Source organism: Paroedura picta, chromosome 16 (genome assembly GCF_049243985.1).
Source record: "Paroedura picta isolate Pp20150507F chromosome 16, Ppicta_v3.0, whole genome shotgun sequence".
NCBI classification, from domain to species: Eukaryota; Metazoa; Chordata; class Lepidosauria; order Squamata; family Gekkonidae; genus Paroedura; species Paroedura picta.
Window position 1 is genome coordinate 25,937,897 of NC_135384.1, and position 21,641 is coordinate 25,959,537.

The 21,641-nt window shown below is 49.9% G+C and overlaps 1 protein-coding gene across 4 annotated transcripts in view; it reads right to left on the reverse strand.

The window, feature by feature from the left end:
* Window positions 1-5,308: 5,308 nt before the first annotated feature.
* Window positions 5,309-21,641, reverse strand: part of JUP (junction plakoglobin) — a 63,075-nt gene continuing 46,742 nt past the window's right edge. For all 4 annotated transcript variants that reach the window (XM_077313087.1, XM_077313085.1, XM_077313088.1 and 1 more), the window contains exons 4-15: window positions 19,547-19,785; window positions 18,548-18,749; window positions 17,607-17,751; window positions 16,240-16,343; window positions 14,540-14,878; window positions 13,177-13,332; window positions 12,657-12,776; window positions 11,846-11,996; window positions 10,798-10,919; window positions 8,573-8,612; window positions 7,619-7,778; window positions 5,309-6,274 (exon numbers count right to left, since the gene is read on the reverse strand). In XM_077313087.1, the coding sequence (XP_077169202.1) occupies window positions 7,642-7,778; window positions 8,573-8,612; window positions 10,798-10,919; window positions 11,846-11,996; window positions 12,657-12,776; window positions 13,177-13,332; window positions 14,540-14,878; window positions 16,240-16,343; window positions 17,607-17,751; window positions 18,548-18,749; window positions 19,547-19,785 (1,755 nt within the window). In that variant the 3' untranslated portion in view covers window positions 5,309-6,274; window positions 7,619-7,641. The remainder of the gene's footprint in view (window positions 6,275-7,618; window positions 7,779-8,572; window positions 8,613-10,797; window positions 10,920-11,845; window positions 11,997-12,656; window positions 12,777-13,176; window positions 13,333-14,539; window positions 14,879-16,239; window positions 16,344-17,606; window positions 17,752-18,547; window positions 18,750-19,546; window positions 19,786-21,641) is intronic.

Here is a 21,641-nt window from a genome sequence, read left to right on the forward strand (position 1 = left end):
GTCAGCTACAAAATTGCTGCCTTAAGAAGGGGAGGAGTCAGCTACAAAATGGCTGCCTTGAGAAAGGGAGGAGTCAGCTACAAAATGGCTGCCATGATTAGGGTAGGAGTCAGCTACAAAATGGCTGCCTTGATAAGGGGAGGAGTCAGCTACAAAATGGCTGCCTTGAGAAGGGGATGAGTCAGCTACAAAATGGCTGCCATGAGAAGGGGAGGAGTCACCTACAAAATGGCTGCCATGTTAGGGTAGGAGTCAGCTACAAAATGGCTGCCTTGAGAAGGGGAGGAGTTACCTACAATATGGCTGCCATGATTAGGTTAGGAGTCACCTACAAAATGGCTGCCATGAGAAGGGGAGGAGTTACCTACAAAATGGCTGCCATGATTAGGGTAGGAGTCAGCTACAAAATGGCTGCCTTGAGAAGAGGAGGAGTTACCTACAAAATGGCTACCATGATTAGGGTATGAGTCAGCTACAAAATGGCTGCCTTGAGAAGAGGAGGAGTCAGCTACAAAATGGCTACAATGAGAAGGGGAGGAGTTACCTACAAAATGGCTGCCATGATTAGGTTAGGAGTCAGCTACAAAATAGCTGCCTTGAGAAGGGGAGGAGTCAGCTACAAAATGGCTGCCTTGAGAAGGGGAGGAGTCAGCTACAAAATGGCTGCCATGAGAATGGGGGGAATTTTTGAGCTGACTCCTCCCCTTCCTATGGCAGCCATTTTTAGCTGACTCCTCCCCTAATCATGGTAGCCATTTTGTAGCTGACTACTCCTCTTCCTATGGCAGCCATTTTGTACCTGACTCCTCCCTTTGCTATGGCAGCCGTTTTGTAGCTGACTCCTCCCCTTTTCAAGGCAGCCATTTTGTAGCTGACTACTCCTCTTCCTATGGCAGCCATTTTGTACCTGACTCCTCCCTTTGCTATGGCAGCCATTTTGTAGCTTACTCCTCCCCTTCTCATGGCAGCTATTTTGTACCTGACTTCTCCCTTTCCTATGGCAGCCATTTTCTACCTAACTCCTTCCCTTCTCAAGGCAGCCATTTTGTAGCTGAGTCCTCCCCTTCTCAAGGCAACCATTTTGTAGCTGAGTCCTCCCCTTCTCAAGGCAGGCATTTTGTAGCTGAGTCCTCCCCTTCTAATGGCAGCCATTTTGTAGCTGACTCCTCCCCTTTTCAAGGCAGCCATTTTGTAGCTAACTCCTCCCTCTTCCTATGGCAGCCATTTTGTAGCTAACTCCTCCCCTTCTAATGGCAGCCATTTTGACGATGGCAGCCATTTTGTACCTGACTCCTCCCATTCTCAAGGCAGCAATTTTGTAGCTCAATCCTCCCCTCATGGCAGCCATTTTGTAGCTAACTCCTCCCCTTTTCATGGCAGCCATTTTGTAGCAGACTCATGGCAGCCATTTTGTAGATAACTCATGGCTTCCATCTTGCAGCTGACTCTTCCCCTTCTCATGGCAGCCATTTTGTAGCTGACTCCTCCCCTCCTCATGGCAGCCATTTTGTAGCTGATTCCTCCCATTCTCAAGGCAGCCATTTTGTAGCTGACTCCTCCCCTTGTCATGGCAGCCATTTTGTAGCTAACTCCTCCCTTTTCATGGCAGCCATTTTGTAGCTGACACCTTCCATTCTCAAGGCAGCTATTTTGTAGCTGATTTCTCCCCTTCCTATGGGAGCCATTTTTAACTGAATCCTCCCCTTCTCAAGGTAGCCATTTTGTAGCTAACTCCTGCCCTTCTAATGGGAGGCGCTTTGTAGCTAACTCCTACCCTCCTAATGGCAGCCATTTTGTAGGTCTAAATACAAAATTGCTGCTATGACAAGGGGAGGAGCCATGTACAAAATGGCTGCAATGAAATAGGAAGAATCCAAGCACAAAATGGCTACCAAGGCAGGGGGAGGAGCTAATCACAAAATGGCTACCAAGAAGGGGGAGGAGCCAAGCACAAAATGGCTACCAAGGCAGGGGGAGGGGCCAAGCAAAGAATGGCTACCAAACAAAAGTGGGAGGAGCATAAGAATAAGATTAAATGCAAGAGAGACGATTATTAACGTTCCTGCGATGTCAGAATATGATAAATGGATTTCCGACATTGATCCGTATGTATCTAACAGAGTAGCTCTCCAGGAAGACCAGAGCAAAAGCTGTTACAAGTCCAAACTTGCTGTAAGTTGGATACTTTCTTGTCTCCACTTGGGAAATACGGGTAAAGTTTTAACATATTTAACATATTCCCTTGTTATATGAGATTTTCTTTTACGATCGCATGTAAATTTGGAGGGCCTTTGGCCAATGACAATAAATTTTACTGCTATGCTGATGTTTCGCCGGTTGATTAGGGGTCTTAATGGTTAAAGGACAGACTGTGCAGTTCACAGTAAAACAGTCCAAACTGTGAAATTTTGTTTTTGCCTTTTTAAAACAAGTACAAAGATAAGGGACAAAAACCTGGGCCCAGCCCCAGCGTTTTTACTAGCTGACAACCTGACCGATTCATTCATTGTCTTTTAATGTGCAATTAACCCTTGATCCTCTTGTGCAATCAAGAACAGATGAAGAACCCGGGGTGGTGGTGGGAGAAATGCACTGCAATTCTCACATGAAGCTCTTGGCAGGAGTCCGAAGACCCAATGACTTGCCATTGCCCTTCCAGTTTACACGCTTTAATTTCACATTCACCTCCCCAGCCATAAGAAACTGGCTCTGTCCAACCGGAAATCTCAATCTGCAATCCTGCGAAATTCTTCCTTTTATTGGATTATACACTCCAGAATTGTGACACTGTTGCACTTCCTGCCACATATGTATTAGAGCAGGGGTAGTCAAACTGCAGCCCTCCAGATGTCCATTGACTACAATTCCCGTGATCCTGTATTAAGAGGATCAAAACTTCAGAAATAATTATTTCTATGATGGACGTCGTGACCACAAGCTGCCTGTAGCATCTTTGACGGTTGTCCATAAGGCAGCTAATAATCCTACCTGGCCACCTTCTCTTTACACGATCCGCTAGGCCGGTCCACCCTCCATCCTTCTGTCTAGTTATCAACAGCTTTGACACATTAGATTCCATTGACATCAAAAAGACAGCCGAACAGAGGGGGGGGGGGGGCTTGATGCTCTGGAAGGCACCAGAAGCTTAGCCCCCCACCCCAGTTTTTGATCTGGGCCTTCTGCCAGGATTCGCTGCTCAAAGCATATGAAGAAATCTGTTCCAGCAAGCCTGGGGAGGGGGTTATGGGTAAGGAGGGTGTAAGATAGCAGAAGTGCACAACAGGATAAAAAGGATGTTCCCATGTCCTTTGCACAACCCCCAAGAATCAGGCCATGAAGTCATCCAAGTAGAGGTAAACTTCCATCTATTGACATTCTTGTTGTATCTTGCTTGGTTCAGGAATGAACTGGTGGTAGTTGTGGCTTCCCTGAACTGATTTGTGTATTAATTGGCTTTGGTAACGGGTCTCAAGTTGCATCAGATGATGAAAGTTTTTCTCTTGAAAGTGAGTGCTTGTTGTGGGCACCACAGAAGTACCATCGTTTCCAAAGCATGGCTCATGGGACTTGTAGTCCACGGTCCTCTGGGGAGCCAAGTTTTGGGCACCCCTGTGACAGAGGTTTAGAATATTTTGTACATGGCAGGAGAAAGCTGATAGAGACGCTCTTCCCAACTATCAGAATTCAAGGGCATCCAGTGACACTGTCAGACAGTCGGTTCAGGATAGACAAAAGGAAACATTCCTAGACACAGAGAGCGATTAAAATGTGGAATTCGCGGCCGAGCGTGGAGCAATGCCCACAGGAATAAACACCTTGAAAAGAGGATTAGACATTCCTGGAGAAGTCTGAATGACTGCTAGCTCTGGTGACTGAGGTGAACCTCCACATTCAAGGGCACTAATCCTCTGAATCTCAGAGCCTGGAGGCAGCATCAAGGGAAGGCCTTGCCCTCTGTGCCCTGTTGTCGGCCATCCAGAGGAACCTGTTGGCCATGATGTGAAACTAACTCAATCTAGTAGGGCTCTTCTTATGTTCTTAATGTACCCAAGGCAACAATGCAGGAGGGTACGATTGGGTACATGCAGCTTGATGTAGTGGTTAGAAGTGCAGACTTCTAATCTGGCGAGCCAGGTTTGATTCTGCGCTCCCTCAACATGCAGTCAAGCTGGGTGACCTTTGGCTAGTCACAGTCCTGATAATGCTGTTCCCACCGAGCAGTCCTGTTAGGGCTCTCTCAGCCTCACTTACCTCACAGGGTGTCTGTTGTGGGGAGAGGAAGGGAAGGCGGTTGTCGGACACTTTGAGACCCCTTTGGGCAGTGAAAAGTGGCATATAAAAAACAGCTTTTCCTCTTCTTCCATGGATCCTGTTGTAAAATCAAGGGAAAACAGCCACGTGTCCTGGGCTGACCTTCTCTTCGGACCGGGCATTTTCTCACTGTGTCCTCAAGGATAGCACAGCCCATTGTGTGGACACAGGAAAAGGCGTGTCCTATAGCGATGACTTCACAGTCCTCTTAGAAGTTGTTCCCACAGAACAGTCCTGTCTGAGCTCTCTCAGCCCCCCCCCCCACCTCACAGGGTGTCTGTTGTGTGGAGAGGAAGGGAAGGAGGTTGTAAGCCGCTTGAGACTCTTCAGGGTAGTGAAAAGCAGGGTATAAAAAAAACAACTCTTCTTCTTCTCTCCAGATTTCCAGATGTTTTTGGCTGTTGTGATTCTTTCCTTTACAGGCGCAGAGATCTTTGTAAATTGCCACGAATATGCCGTGTTATTTATATCAAATACCCCTCAGCTGCTGCAAGCCAGGCCTAGAGGTGAGGCCTATAAAGACAACACCATCACTAACTGGACTCCCTCACAAGTCAACAAATATCTACACGGCATTTGGGAAATCTTATCATGTATTGCAACTTCCGCGCCACCAGAGAAGGTGGCAAATTTTCAACTGGCATTAATGAAGCGGTCGGATGGTTTCAAACGTTGAATGTTAAAATATGTTCTTTTTGTTGCCCTGTTGCGAGTCACAATGAGCCCTCGGGGAAGGGCGGCCAACGCTGCAAAACCGACTGCTTATCCTGCTTCCGATGTTTCTATATTGTCAGTGCTGTGTTACTATTATGCCGGTTTTAATTCCTGCTAAATTTAATTGCACGCAAACCGCCCTGAGCCGTTCCGAGAGGGCGGTATAGAAATGTAATTATTAATAACACAGATTGAAAAACAAATGAAGACATAAATAAATATCCACCCTGTCGGGCAGGATGCTAATATTCCACAAAAGAACCAGTTCATCTGCTTTGCGGGGTTAGGTTTAAGTTTTTATTCTTTTCTTTTCTTCTTCTTTTTTTTTTTAAAGCTTTGGTCTATACAAAAAAACCCTTAGAGAAATAATAATAAAATTTTCTGAAGTACGCTTGCAGCTGCATTGATCCCTTTTCCAGTGGAAGCCTCAAGCCAACACATTGCAAGAGCCGCTTTTAAAAATGCATTAGAGGAGGGAAGGGAGGCAGAGAAGCCGGGCAGGAGGAAAAACACGCCAGTCACCGGGAAAGTCAGGGGAAGGAAGAGAAGGGGAGAAGAGTCCAAAGAAATGAGCAAGAATTGGTCAGTAGAAGAACTGCCTGCCAAACTCTCTGGTTTGGTTGTAGCACTTAAAAAAACCAGAGAAAGTGCACGGTCCAGAAATCTCACGTCCCCACTGGTTGTCCTTATTCTTTCATCGAAACAGAAACGCAAAGGCGAACGGGAAAGAATCAGCGACATTTCTATTTTATTCACTTTCTAATTAGCAAGAACTAGAAGTGCAAACCAAGAAAGGAGGGAGGGGGACACCAGCAAAAAGGCAGTCTCGAACTACATCGTGGGGGATTAGTATGTGTTTATTTGAAAAATAAAAATACTCTTGTGAAGATCCCATAGCAGTTCTGAGGATGTCGTCCAAATTTTAGGAAAGCCAGATGTGGGCAGAGAGGAGAAGAAAACCTGATTCAAGAGGGAAGCTGGGAGAAGAGGAACAGCGAGGCGGAGAGAGAGAGAGATTGACCGCTGGTAGAAAGGTATTATTACATGGTGGTTAGAAACAGTCCCTGGACAGGGGGGCGAGGGGGGTCTCGGCACCCACAGGCCCGCAGGAGAGAGAACCTTTTTTTTCTTTTTTTAGAAAATAAAACCTCTTTGCAGGGAAAGGAAGAGTCCGTTATCTTTCTTAGGCACTTCTGTCTCCCAAGTGCCCCGGACTCGAGCACTGCTCTCTTCTGTGTTGAGAAAATATCTGTGTGATGAGAAAAAGAATCATCAGATTCAAAGAACAGAGAGACGGTCTCTACAACCCAGGTTCCCCCATAGCCTGTAGGCTCCTAAGTGCCTTTCACCGAGCAATCAAGGGAAGGACCAGATTCCACAGTAGAGACAAGTGTGTGGCCAGCTTCCCTTCCCATCCTCCTCTTAGCCCAGCGATAGCAGCATGCAATCAGGATCAAAAGAAACCTTGCTTTGCTCCTCGTGCGCTAGCCATCTGGCAGAGATGGTGATTTGGTGAACTTAGGCAGATCGAGAGTGGGTGGGCAGAAGGGATTGGCTCTTCTGGCTGTCATTATCAGTTGTTAGGCAGCCGCCCGCTCCCTTTAAATCCCCTCCACCTCTGCAGGCAATATTTGCGGAGAGATTTAAAGGGAGCGGGCAGCATGCCCATCTTTATCAACTCTCTTCCCCACCCCGCCTCCTTCCCAGGCACTGCCTGAGCAAGTGTGAATGGGGGAGATGCATTTAAACAACCAAACCTGTGCCCAATTCGCCAGATCATAATTTGGCATACTCTGATCCAGACCATTTAAATGCAGGGGCCAAGTGCTTCGGCTACGATACCTTTTTGGCTTATCCGAGCCAAGCTGCCCATCCCTAGTTACAACTATAAGTATTATCGTTTCTCAATAGACTCCTTTCCCAGGGCCGGCCAATCATCTATAAATCTACAAATCTCCTGTGTGCAAGAGTAGGAATCAACACTCAACGGGTGAAGTCTGCACAGCGTCATGAGTGGAGTCCTGGATTAGGATCTAGGGCAGAGGCTCTCAAACCTTTTGCAGCCTTTGGAGTTCATTCCAGGCATGGTGCACAGAGCCCCAAAATGGGTGCCATAAAATGACTAATGCAGGAGGCGGACCCAGCTACAAAATGGGTGCCCCAGGTTACCTTCAGGGGCACAGTGAAGATCTTTGCACTGTGGTGGCAGCTGCTGTCCAAGCGACATTAAATCTAACAGCCAATCAGAGGCCACACTAGGCAATAGCCCCGCCTGGTCCCACCCACTTTCTCAAAACACTTGACGGGCACAAGAAAAGGCACCGGTTGACACAATGGCACCCACAGGCACCATGTTGGGGACCCCTGATCTGGGGGGCCCAGTTTCAAATCCCGACTCTGCCAACTCAATCTGTGACTCTAAGCCAATCAGTCTCACTCAGCCTAACCTACCTTATAGGGTAAAAGAGAGTTCTTTGGGGGGTAAAACAGGGGAGTGAAGACAGAGTGCATGCCATAGCGTCTTATCATTTGAGGAATTTGGGTCCCATTGGCTATTCAATTCCAAATCATGCCCATAAAGGGAGGCCTTTACCTTAAGCTCTCCCGAGGAGACCACTAGGCAAGCATGTGGTCCGCATACGTTGCCCGCACACCATCGCTGTAGGCGTCCATGGGGTACTCAGCATCCATGTCCAGGTGCATGTCCATGGGGTCATCCCCAGGGTACATGGCGCGATAGCCCCCGTCCAATTCTAAAGGACAAAAACATAGGGGGTCATACAACGCTTACCGATATGGGGGAGGGGTGGCAAATACAAATGACTATAAGCTGAACCCCAAATGGGACATTAGGCCCATGCAAGATCAGACCCAGAGCTGGCCGTGCTCCAAGCCCCATTGATGCAGCGCAGCTAACTATGTGCTGAAAAGAAAGGATGTAGGTCACAGACACAGAGCCTTCTGAATGGGGGTTCATGGAGATTCATGGAGAATAGGTCTTCCAGTGGCTGAGTTCTGTCAGGCCCTACCAAAGTCACCATCCCCCCTGGAAATCTTAAGCCAGGTAACTTAAACCAGGTGGAGTCCAGATACTTTTGTGGGAATGTGGTTTAGAATCATAGAATCATAGAGTTGGAAGGGGCCATACAGGCCATCTAGTCCAACCCCCTGCTCAACGCAGGATCATAGAATCATAGAATCATAGAGTTGGAAGGGGCCAAACAGGCCATCTAGTCCAACCCCCTGCTCAATGCAGGATCATAGAATCATAGAGTTGGAAGGGGCCAAACAGGCCATCTAGTCCAACCCCCTGCTCAATGCAGGATCATAGAATCATAGAGTTGGAAGGGGCCAAACAGGCCATCTAGTCCAACCCCCTGCTCAACGCAGGATTAGCCCTAAGCATCCTAAAGCGCTTCCTTCCTTCCTCCACATTGAGCAAAGGCCTAATAAGTTTAAGCATCCCATTTCATTGTACTAAGGAAGACAGCCACTACTCGCAGTAGTGAATTTCGATAAGACTGTGATCTTTCTCCTGGTTACTTACCGTCTGCGTATGGCTCGTGAATGGGGATCATGCTCTGGGCCTGTGGAGAGACGACAATTCACAACACGGTGATTCCAGCTTTCTACAGATTAAGGCAGTTAACTCAGACCAACCACAAGGGGTCACTATTGAGTGATACTGCTCGAGGGTTCCTTCCTTAGATTTTCCACGGTAACTCAGCATGGCAGCCATTTTGTTGGTCAACTATTTTCTTCGACACATCATGCTTGTGAGGGGGCTGCGAAGCTATGTTCTTACAGGCAGTGGCCAACACTTGCATAATTTTATGGTTGGGGGTCACCCACAACTTGAGGAACTGTATTAAAGGGTCGCGGCATCAGGGAGGTTGAGAAGCACTGATTTATTGGGTGATATGATAATATATGGTCATGTCAACACCCCCCTCAATGGCCAATGTTGGGCCTGGAGAATGTTTCAGGGGTTTCTCAAGGGTAATAAAGTTGAGAAAGGCTATGCTAGGGGATAATATTCAGATTCGTTTTGCTCTTCATGTTGGAGCTAGCTTCCTCAAGCCTCAAAGTCCAGTGCAATGTCTTTTGATCCCAATCATAAAGTCCAAATTACATTCAAGGCTGATTTACTCAATTCAGTAGAACCATTCCATGCTCAAATGTTAGAGAACACCAGAGTGAAATCTTACAGACGGCACACCAGGTGCTCTGAATGCGCACTGCGCATATTAGCTGGCATCCCATCGCATGAACATCTGGGCTTCCCACCCTTGGAGGTTTGGATGTGCTAATTTGAGTTGAAGGACTGTTATGCACAATAGAGTTGTTATATTCTTACCCATTTAGTACTGTATTGATATATCAGCCTTCCATCCTTCCGAGGTCGGTAAAATGAGTACCCAGCTTGCTGGGGGGTAAACGGTAATGACAGGGGAAGGCACTGGCAAACCACCCCGTATTGAGTCTGCCATGAAAACGCTGGAGGGCGTCACCCCAAGGGTCAGACATCACCCGGTGCTTGCACAGGGGATACCTTTACCTTTATTCTATGCATCCTTCACTTGCATTTAAATATTTTAGGTTATTATATGTTGCGTAAATACCGTGTGTTGGATTATATTGCTATTTGTGCATATTACACAGATTAGCCTTGGCTTGGGGGGAATTTAGACCCCAGTTGAGGGGCCAAAGGATCCCCATGTTTGGCACCTTTCACCAACTTCAGGGTTTTAAAAGGACAGGGGATATCCCCTACCCCGCTACCCCCCAAAACAGGCAAGAAGCCTAAACCAAATGTGACATGGCATCACCCCGAGGTCGTCCAATGAGGAAAGGGGTGGGGTGGGGTAGAACACACAACACCCAGCCAGGCAAAAAGCACCCTAAGAAATCCAGGACTACATTTCCCAGCATTCTCTGACCCAAGGACATGCTCCCTGTCGAAAAGCGATACAATGACTTGAACTGCAAAAACCAGCTGGATTTCATTCATTGGGGGGAAGAGACATTAGCATGGCAGCTGCGGCACCCAGGCAAAGTGGCTACAGTGACCAATGGACACTGGTGGCGTCAGCCTGGCCACATGGAAGAGTCTGGTGATAAAGGAAGTGGCTGGGGTGGGGCTGACATTTGGGGCCTGCTTGCTCCCTCGAGTGCTGAGGTCACTTCTGACCGAACCGCATTGCTCACTGAGATTCCACCGAATTCATTATGCCCCAGTTCTATCCTAACTGCTGGAAGGAACAAGCTGCTTCCTGCCTCTTGCGGACCACTCTGGAAGCAGCAGAAGCCCCTCCCTTTGCCTCCACCCTCTTAATTTTCCACGGAGCGCATTTTTAAAAGCCCTTTGGAGTGGCAAAGGCGGCTCCTGGGCATCCTGAATATTGGCTCCTTTGAAAGTTAGCTCCTACGCTTGAACTTCTAAACATTCCAGCTCTGAAGGAGATAAAACGCCCTGGGGAGGATGCGGCTGCCGGCTCCTCCTTCTCACTCCCATGGCACAAGGACAAAGTTTGGGAAAGGGAGGCCTGTTTGCCATTGTGGTAGCCCCCACCCCCCCACACACCACCAGGTCTACCTCTTATGTAGATAAACACAGCTCTCCTATCACACCTGCCCCTCCTCTTCTCCAGGCAGCACATCTCCAACTCTCTCGGCCTCTCCTGGTTGGCCTTTCCCTGAACACCTTCGGACTTCAGCCTCCCTTCCCAAACCCATTAACCCCTCGTTGCCCGAGTGCCAGCGAGAACTCACAGCTTCCCAAGCGGCAGGGTCGTGCTTGAACAGTGAATTGGTCAGCTCCACCGAAACGCGTTTCCGATAATCCGGGTTTTTGTCTTCTGAGATGCGGAAGAGCACGGCCGCCGCGTACGTGGCTGGAGGGACACAAAATACAGGGAGGCCCTTTCAGAGTCTCCTTTGGTGTTATTCCTGGTGCTGCTACGACATCATCTGCATGGCTACTGGGGCACTGCTACAACGCTGCCATCTCAGCCTCTCTGTTTTGTTTCTATCCTTCTGTAAACCTTTCCCAGACTGAAGGAAAATCCCCATGTGGCAGAGTGCCTATCAAAAGCAGAGGCGATAAAACCCTAGTGATGTCAGTTTGCTGTGGGCTGAGTCGTTTTGTTCCGGCTCATTTTGTCATCTGGGCTGATTTCATGCCACTCATAGCAGATCTTCTACTGAGATCTGAAGGCATTGTTTCTAATTGACCACGAGCACTGTGCAATACAATGTACGCTTGGTCTGTTTAGCCAGGAGAGGAGACGACTGAGAGGGGATCTGAGAACCATCTTCAAATATTTAAAAGGGGGCCATATGGAGGATGGAGCAGAGTTGATCTCTCTTGCCCCAGAGGGACAGACCAGAACCAATGGGATGAAATTAATTCAAAAGAAATTCAATCTAAACCTCCGGAAGAAGTTCCTGACAGTTAGAGCGGTTCCTCAGTGGAACAGGCTTCCTCAGCAGGTGGTGGGTTCTCTATCTTTGGAAATTTTTAAACAGAGGCTGGATAGCCATCGGACGGAGAGGCTGATCCTGTGAAGGTTCACGGGGGTGGCCGATTACAGTGAGTGAGCGATAGGGTCGTGAGCATCCTGCACAGTGCAGGGGGTCAGACTAGATGACCCAGAAGGTCCCTTCCGACTCTTATTATCATTCTATGACTCTAAATTTAATCGATTTCTACGATAACAGTTTTTACACTTCTCGACTCCTTTGCTCCCTAGCTCCTTTTACAGGCTGGGTTTGTTTCCTCTCCCTCCCCTGTTTGGTTTTCGGGGCACACACTGCTCACCTGTGCCTTCGTTCCGGGAGTGCAGAAGCTCCATCAGCGGGGCCGAGGCACCCTCCGCGTCGATTGCGTCGGCTGCCTCTTTGTCCTGGGCCAGCTCACACAGCACGCCTGCGGCCACACGCTGGATGTTTTCGACCGGAGAATACAGGAGCTGCGGTTTGGGAAGGGAAGAGAGAAAGGGAGCGTGAGGAAGGGAAGCCTGCATAAGAGAATCCATGCTGGATGAGGCTCATCCTGTCCAGTGCTCTGTGACCCACACTGACCAAAACCCAGAGCCGCTGGGAGGCCCACCAGTGGGGCCTCAACTCCAGAAGCCCTCCCACTGCTGCCCCCCAAGCACCAAGAATACACAGAGCATCTCTGCCCCCACAGCAGGATTCACAGCAAGATTGTGTAAGTTGGCCTCGTTGAACACACCACCTTGGTGCGTGCACTTTGTTTGGGTGAGGGTTTTTTAAATTAATTAAATTAATTATATTTATATACCGCCTTCCCCGGAGGCTCAGGGCGGTTTTAAGACATGTGGTCAGATCTACAACCCAGACCCTACTTCTTTGTTTCTTGAAAGCCCCGATCCTCTGATTGCCTGGACTCGCTTTGCGTAATCTGCCTTTGTAATTCGCCCTCATTGTTCTTGTGCAGGTTGGGCTGGGCTGAGAAAGAGGGGCAGGTTTCTGGTCATCACAAGACGAGCTACGGGGCCCAGAGGTGGTCTGGATCAAGGTCGGTCTCTTCCACGCAACACCGCCCGTCCCCAGCATGGCCCGTCCTTGAAGCGTCCCCTCCCTGCCTCCTCCGAGCGCTCCCCCACCTGCACGAAGAGCGGAATGGTGTTCAGGCGGAAGATTTCCATGCGGTTCATCGGGTCGCGGGCCAAAATGTGCAGAGCGCCTGTCGAGCCTTCCACGATCTCTTCCATTTTCACTCCATCCTGAAGGGGCGAGAAGGCGATTTCAGAGAACCAGGATGTACACGGTACACAGCAGCCTGCCCCTAAGCCCCGTCAGCAGTGTGGCCTGGAGCCCAATCAATTCACACCAAATGAGTGTGCCTTTAATTAGAGTTAACCCCACGTGGCTTGTTCCCCTAGAGCAGGGGGAGTCAAACCTGTGGTCCTCCAGATGTCCATGGACTACAATTCCCATGAGCCCCTGCCAGCATTTGCCGGCAGGGGCTCATGGGAATTGTAGTCCATGGACATCTGGAGGACCGCAGGTTGACAAGCCCTGCCCTAGAGATCCCCAATAAATCTTCCAAAGCAACAATCCCAACAGGTTGTTTTGTCTTCCAGGGTGCTCTCCCCAAGCCGATCCCCCTCTGTGGCCCCTCACCGTATACGGCTGCTGTGTGCCGGCCGCTGCGTGGCGCTGGGCGTCCTGGTGGGCCTTCACCAACAGCTGGACCAGGCGTGGGATGACCGCAGCTTCCTGCAAGGGGGCGTGGTTGGCGGGGCACAAGGCCAGGTTGCGGATGAGGCCGATGGTAGCCTGAGAGCAGAAGGGAGAAGAGGGACGTGGGGTCCTTGAGAACTCTGGTCAGAAGGCTTTTTGGATTGCGGCGTGTTAATCTACCAGTTGGCTATATTATTTGTTTTTACGTGCATGAATGGCGCCACTTCTGTGGTTGCTCGAAGCTTGAAGAATGCTTGAGGGTTTCTCAACGGTAAAAAAAATGGAGAATGGCCGTCTCATACCAGTGGGGCAGTGGGAATACAGTGGCGTCTAGATGCTATTCCTACGTTTGTATGCAAGGAGCTCAGCTGCTGATGGTATTCTGTAGGCCTCAGCCATCGGCCCAGTGGGACCGCTCTATCTCACAACCCCCACAGAACCATTCCAGGCCCTTAAGGGCCCCGATCTCTCCTGGGAGCCCATTTTTCCAGGCTGCTGTCAGGGCTGAGAAAGCCAATTTAACTTCTGCTTATGATTCTCTCCCTGCAACCTGATACTGTGCAACCTTTGTGCTGCAAGATTTTTCTGAGCATTTCAACTGCAGGGCTATCTCAGGCCAAGGTACACACATTCAGCCTAACCCAGCTCACAAGGTTGCCAAGAGGACAAAACAGAAAAGGGGGAAATGATGAAAGTGCGGGGGAGAGGAAGGCAGGGCATATGAGAATGACTGTCATATCCACTCTCCTGCCAGAGCCAGGAGAGTTGAGTTAGAAGTTTATTGAGCTCCATCCCACCTCCTTCCACCTCTTTTAACCTTCTCTCACCTTGTGGCCAAGCTTTATTGCTTAGGGAGGCTCTCCCTCCCCTGCTGGGAGATCTCTGAGAACTCTCTCTTATTTCCCCGATTGTCCTTGGTTTGTTTGGGGGATGCTGGAAATTTACTGCCGAGATCAACCACCAGGGCAGACCAGATGCCTCCAGCTATTCGCACCTTTTTAGATCAATAGCCTCATCCTACGTGAACCCCTCTTCCCGCCTAAACTACCCTCCAATAAATACCCCTCCGAGAGCAATCCATCCCTCTCTCTTTCAGTGCATGACTCTGCACCCACCACTGCTGTATTTCGCATCATCTCATGGATCCTCTCAATAAAGACTAGCTTCTTAGCACCACCTGTGTCTGAAGCATTTCTAATTGAGAGGGTCGCTTCCGATCGAGCGGTTCAGCCACGGTTTGTGACAATGACTAAAAACCAGAGGCGCGTAAAGGTTCAGCCACTGAGCCTCCTGACCGCCATACCTTAATCAGGGGCCACTGGTTGGGCTGGTTGAGGAGCTTCACGATGGCGGGGATGCCATAGTTGAGCCGCACAGAATTCTGGGCCATCTCGGCCTCCGGATGCCGGCTTGTGAGGTGCCTCAGGGCACAGACGGCTGGCTCGGTGATGTCCTCTTTGTCTCCTGCTCGGAGGATGGTGTGGATCAGGGCCTCCACCCCGTTGGACTGAGTCACCAGGGTCTTGTTCTTGCTGTTGTTGCAGGTCAGATTGGAGAGGGTGCCGGTGGCACAGGTCAGCACGTTGATGTCATCAGAGCTCAGTTGGTTGACCAGGATCTTCAGGACGCCGTCGAGACCCTCCTGCAAGAGACGACAACGGGCAGCAGGGGAGCGGGAGAGAGGAAATTCGCCAGTGGGTTACAAGCAAAGCCCGTTGAGTGAGGAAGAAAAACCAGGCAACTTTTTAAAATTGTTTCATTTATACCCTGCACCCACTCTCCACAGGTGACTCAGGGAGGCTTAGAACATTTCAAAAAGGATGTGGAGAAAATTGGGAGGGTGCAGAGGAGAACAATGTGGATGATCTGGGGCCAGGGGACCAAGCCCTACGAGGAAAGGCTGAGGGACTTGGGAATGTTCAGCCTGGAGAAGAGGAGTTGGAGAGGGGACAGGGTGGCTCTCTTGAAGGATCTGAAAGGTTGTGACTTAGAGAAGTGCTGGGAACGGTTCCTGTTGGCAGCACAGTAGAGGACCCACAGAAATGGGTTCAAATTACATGTAGAACGGAACTAGTTAGGCACCAGGGGAAAGAAATTCACAGTCTGAATAGTTCAGCAGTGGAATGGGCTGCCTAAGGAGGTGGGGAGCTCCCCCTCACTGGGGGTCTTTAAAAGCAGCAGCTGGACAGATCCTTAACCTGGATGCTTGAGGCAGATCATGCATTGATCAGGGGGTTGGACTAGATGGCCTGTAAGTCCCCTTCCAACTCTATGATTCTATGCTTTTAAAGTAGAACAAAATGCAAATAAATGCAATAAATGTAGAACAGTTAAGCCAATTGAATGACCAACTTAACAGTGAATGACTCATAACTCGTAGCCCTCCAAAGGCCATGCAAAACAAAGTAGCCCTGAATTCCAAAAGGAATGCTGGAAGACCCTACAAGATAAGGAGCAACCACTGAAAATAACCTTGCCCAGATGGTTGAAAAGCAGGCAATTTGCAGGCCGGGCACCTGAAAAAGGACCTGCAAACACTCCAACATCTCCACCCCTTAAAAGGTAATACACCTTTACTGTAGACCCTTCTAGCTTGGAATCTTGCGGGCAAATCCTGGGCACAGATCCAACTTTAAAAGGCCACCAAAATCAGTGGTCTTAGATAAGCCACAAGTCTGCTTAGGGCTGCACTGTTAAGTCTACATGAGGAGGGCACGGGGAGAAGGGGAGGGTCAATATTAGGATGCGCCAATTTGGAGAAGGGGCCCTTGCCCAACTGCCCTTCGGTCCCTTCTCAAAGAGGTCTTCCAGTGACTGACCAGGAGCCCCCAAGCAGTTCTACAAAAGAAGCTCAGGAGGCGTTCATGTCTTATATGAATGAGAAGCAAGCTGTGGGTGGCATTCTGCAGGCTTCAACCACAGGCCCATGGAATAGCCCTGTCTTGCACAACCTGCGGAACTGTTTCGGTTTGAAGCCAAAATGTCCCAGTGGGTTCTGCTCACCTGTTTGGTGGCCACATCGGAGAGATTCCTCAGAGTCCACAGGCAGTTCTGGACCAGTCTTGGGCTGGAACTGGTCAGGTGCTTCCCCAGGGCTTGCATGCCGCCTGTGTGCGTGAAGGGGAGAGAAAAAAGCAAGTTATCTGCTTCACGGCGCCTTGCCTCAGCATCCGACACAGGTCAGGATGTCTGCAATCAAAGCTAAACCTTTATACTGATGGCTTCGAATCTCTCAGCTTCACATTCCCCTCCTTTCTTACAGGAGGAAGCCAAAGGCCTCTAAAAGCACGAGCACACCATACGATCCTGCGTGCCAAACTGCCTCTTAAGGATATTTATAACCCAGCACCTTCCTCAAACACTGGGACACACCACACTAGACAAAACACACACTCAAGTTAAGGGTTTAGCCAAGTTGATATGAGGCAGTTCAGTCCTCATTTTATAATTATTTTATACCCTACTTTTCTCTACCAGAAGGAGTCTCAACGTGGCCGACAATCGCCTTCCCTTCCTCTCCCCGCAACAGGCACCCTGTGAGGGAGGTGGGGCTGAGAGAGCTCTGACAGGACTGCTCTGTGACGACAGCACTATCAGGACTGTGACTAGCCCATGGACACCCGTGGGGAGCGGGGAATCAAATCCGGCTCACCGGATAAGAAGCCGCTGCTCTTAACCACTACACCAAGCTGGCTCTTGCCTATTTTATCAGCTATCACAACAGCCAAGCCAAGGCCCCTCACAGGCTTCTGTTGGCTCACCACCACAAATAATGCGTACTGAAATCAGGGCCTTGGCTCACCTCAAGAACTAAGTATTCAGCTTAAAAAAAATAAACTCCACAGGCAGTTTACTAGCTTTGCACCCTTGTGGGTACAGATTTAGGGATTATTCGCCATGTAAATAAAGAAAGAGCCTCTTGTGGCGCAGAGTGGTAAGGCAGCAGACATGCAGTCTGAAAGCTCTGCCCTTGAGGCTGGGAGTTCGATACCAGCAGCCGGCTCAAGGTTGACTCAGCCTTGCATCCTTCTGAGGTCAGTAAAATGAGTCCCCAGCTTGCTGGGGGGTAAACAGTAATGACTGGGGAAGGCACTGGCAAACCACCCCGTATTGAGTCTGCCATGAAAACGCTGGAGGGCGTCACCCCAAGGGTCAGACATGACTCGGTGCTTGCACAGGGGATACTTTTACCTTTTTAAAGAAAGAAAGCCGATCAGCCCAGCCCAACCTAGCCATCTTCAGGTCCTATTGCAAGTTAGCAGCTTTGCGTAAGACGAAAGGGAGGCTGTGACTGACGGCCACTGGAGACTGAGGAGGGTGCCTGGGAAGCATCTTTGCCCGACTCCTCCCAAGCGTTTGAGGCTACTCACCGGCTTCCACAATGGCTGGCTTGTTGCTGGGGCAGACCGACAAGACCTTGAGAACACGGCTTGTGGTCCACAACAGCTTCTCGTACGTGTAGCTGCGCATGATCTGGACGAGGGCTTGGGGGCCGCCGTTGGCCAAAATGATGAGCTGTGAAGACAGAGTGGGGAGACGGACAAGAATGTTGACCTCTTCCACAATAAGGACCTAGTGGAACCGGCGCTGTCCCCAGCCCATTTCAGACTGTTATGTACACATTTAAGCTTGTTACTCCTAAACTGCATGCATTGCGGCATTGCAGGGATGGCCAAGCTGTGGCTCTCCAGATGTCCACAAACTACAATTCCCATGAGCCCCTGACATAAGCTACCTCTGCTGTATTGTTTGAATTGGGGTAACGTGTTTATCTGGAACAGTCTTGGCCCTGGAATGGTCTGCATGTGGAGGAGGAGCAGGGCATCAAATCCGGCTCTCCAGATTAGAAGCCGCTGCTCTTACAGGGGTGGCCAAACAGTGGCTCTCCAGATGTCCATGTACAACAATTCCCATGAACCTCTGCCATACGCAAATGGGCAAGGGATCATGGGAACTGTGGTCCATTAACATCTGGAGAGCCACCCCAGGGGTTTGGCCACCCTTGCACTGCACCAAGCTGGCCTATGAACTTAATGTCTGAGCATTTGAATGGCTTCTACAGAACTCGACGCATACTTCAGCATCCAATCCATCTCCCTCGCCAACCCCCTCCTAATGCAGCGTTTTATGGGGCTGGAGTGAAGAAGGGAACCCTTGCAGGCCATTTCTGGACTCTCCCCTAAGCCACCACCTCAGTATTTTATAAAAATCGAGACTGATAATGTGAGAAGGGGCAGATGAAGGAAGAGTCTGCCCCTTGCCTACGGCAGCGTTCCCGTTGAGTGGCCCGCCTTCCTCTTCCCACCCTGACCTTGCTTTCCTGATTCCCGTAGGCGAGTAGCTGCAGGCAGTCGGTGGTGATGGCCAGGAACTTGGGGTTGTTCTTGGTCAGCAGGGGGACCATCTTCTGGAGCCCGTCAGCCAGGCGCACGGCCATCTTGGCCCCTTCCTGGTACAGCAGCAGGTTGTGCAGGGTGGTGATGGCGTAGAACAAGACAGACTCCACCGGAGAGCTGCAGGCCGAGGGAGACACGTTCTTTTAGTTAGGCCGCCGGCACAATCCCCGAGAAAGACAGGAGTGATCACAAAAAGTGCTTAAGAAGGGGACAACTGAAAAACGGACAACGCAGAACCAAGTCTTTCAGATTTGTTTGTGATACAGACCCAAGCCAGCAATAAAACTTTTTAAATCGTCCTCTGATGAATTGCAACAATGCTTAACGATAAATAAATTGAACATTTAACACAGAATTAAGCTACAAATGTATCAGGATTGATCGTGCACCTAAGGCAGGGCAGGTGTCCAATTTTGGTGTAATTATGCTTTTGGTGTAATTTGCATGCCATGGCACAAGATTTGGCTATGTGCTTGGAAGCCTTAATGTTTCCTCTGGAAAGGAGGCGCTTAATTTCCCCTTCCAAAGGTCACTCAAGGAAACTCTGAAGGGCTTGGAAAAAGTGTTACTTTTCCTTGTAGGAGCCTGCTTAATCAATTGTGAGGTCTTTTGAGTCTTGGCGGTCCTGACCTGGCCCACAAAGTGGGGTTGTTAAAGAGTCCGTGTAGGCTGGCATCCTAGCTCACACAGTGATCAACCAGGTCCCCCTGGAGGGTCAACAACGGCGCATAGAGGCTGAGACCTTCCCTTGAGGGATCAGACCAGTGGTCCATCTAGTCCAGCTTCCTGTCTCACACACTGGCCAACCGGTTCCTCTGGACAGCTAAGACCAGGGCAAAGAGGCTGAAGCCTTCCCCTGATGCTCCCTCCTGGCTCCAGGATTCCCCTGAGATACAGCAACGGCTGCAGATTACCTGAGCATGCGCACCAGAGCCGGAATGCCCCCGGACTTGAAGATAGACAACAGTCCCTCGCGGTGGTGGGACAGGTTGTGGAGGATGCTGGTGGTGCAGCGGGCCGTATCCAGGTCACTGGTGTTTTGCATGGTCCGCACGACTGCAGCCACGATCTGAGGAGACTGCATCAGGGCACGGCGGGACGCCTCCTTCTTTGAGAGCTGGTTCACGATCATGGCAGCTTTGCTGACAACCACCTGGGAGGGAAACAATGAGATGAAAGCTTCATGAGATAGTCGAATGGGCCTTGCTCCACACGACATTAAATTCTAGGCTCATTCTGCACACGGTGGATAATGCACTTTCGAAGTAGATTTTCCTGCTTTACACTGGAAAGGTCCACCGCAAAAGCATCTTGAAAGCACATTATCTAGCACGTGCAAAATTCCTCCTGCTTACATTCCAACCTTGCTTGCCTCTGATGGCCAGAGCTTGTCGCATGAGGCTATGCCGTGTGACGCACTTTTAAATACTGTGTCCTGTGGAAGTCACACACAAAAAGGTTAGCCTGGTTTCTGATGCTGTGCTTGTTGAGCTTGATTCTGCCACTTACAGGAAAGTCGAGGGCCAAAAGAGCCCCACTGGAGCCCCCTACCTTCTGGAGCTCATGGGCACCCTTAGAGTCCTGTGATGGGCACAGGAACCAAATGTAACTGCTGCAAGAGGCGGGACACACCATAGCATGGCTGCCCCAGCATACTTTCGGTAACATGGTGAAGAGCTTGTGCTACCTGCACAGCCAACCAAATCTCCAATGGCTAAGAGAAGCCTTGCTGGGTGAAGCTCCACTCCCTGTCCCCCCCCCCCCTTCTAAAGATATTTGGTGGGCACCAGGAAAAGCATCCGCTGGTACCGGGGTGGCCACAGCATCACCTAGGGGATCTCTGCTCTACTAGCACCAGGAATCTTATTCAGAAATTCCTTTGGTCTCTGCGAGTCCAGCAGATATTACATCTGATAATGTATATACACCAGATGTATACATCTAGGTGCAGTGGTCAGACTGTGGCTGGAGTGCTGTGTGCGATTCTGGAGGTCTCACTTCAAAAAGGACGTGGAGAAAAGAGTGCAGAGGAGAGCGAGGAGGAGGAACTGGGGCCAAGGGACCAAGCCCTACGAGGAAAGGCTAAGGGACTTGGGAAGGCTCAGCCTGGAGAAGAGGAAGTGGAGAGGGGATGTGATGGATCCCTTGAAGGATCTGAAAGGGTGTCACTTGGAGGAGGGCAGGGAAAGGTTCCTGTTGGCAGTGGAGGACAGAACCTGCAGAAATGGCTTTAAACTATGTGTAGAACGGCACTAGCTAGGTATCCGAGAAAATATATTCACAGTCAGAGTAGTTCAGCAGTGGACTAGACTGCCTAAGGAGGTGGCGAGCTCCCCCTCACTGGCGGTTTTCAAGCAGCAACAAAGGAAGGAAAGAATCTGACCAGTGGCTTAATTAAAGATCAAAATTTTAAGGGCCTCTGTTATCTCTTTTATTTACACTTGGATTCTTCAAGCAGCGGCTGCACAGTTACTTATCCTGGATGCTTTGGGCTGATCCTGCGTTGAGCAGGGGGTGGGACTAGATGGCCTGTATGGCCCCTTCCAACTCTATGGTTCTATGCTTTAGTCCAGGTGTAGTCAAACTGCGGCCCTCCAGATGTCCATGGACTACAATTCCCAGGAACCCCTGCCAACGAATGCTGGCAGGGGCTCCTAGGAATTGTAGTCCATGGACATCTGGAGGGCCGCAGTTTGACTACCCCTGCTTTAGTCTGAGGCTGAACTAGAAGGCCTGTATGGCCCCTCCCAACTCTATGGTTCTATGTTTCTATCCTTTCAGCAACATGGGCTAGGAGCAACCTTCCCCTACTTGAACTCTGCAGCCAGAACCACAGTCTCTAGCCTGTCTCTGCTTCCACCAATTCTGCCGTACAAACACAGCCCTTTCCATTTCAGTATTTGTACCAAGCTGGCCGCAACTGCACCCGTCCTATGTACAAGAATACAGAATGGCTTCCTGGATGCTCTTGGCTAAGGGAACCCGCTCTGCCCATTCCCCCCCCAAAGC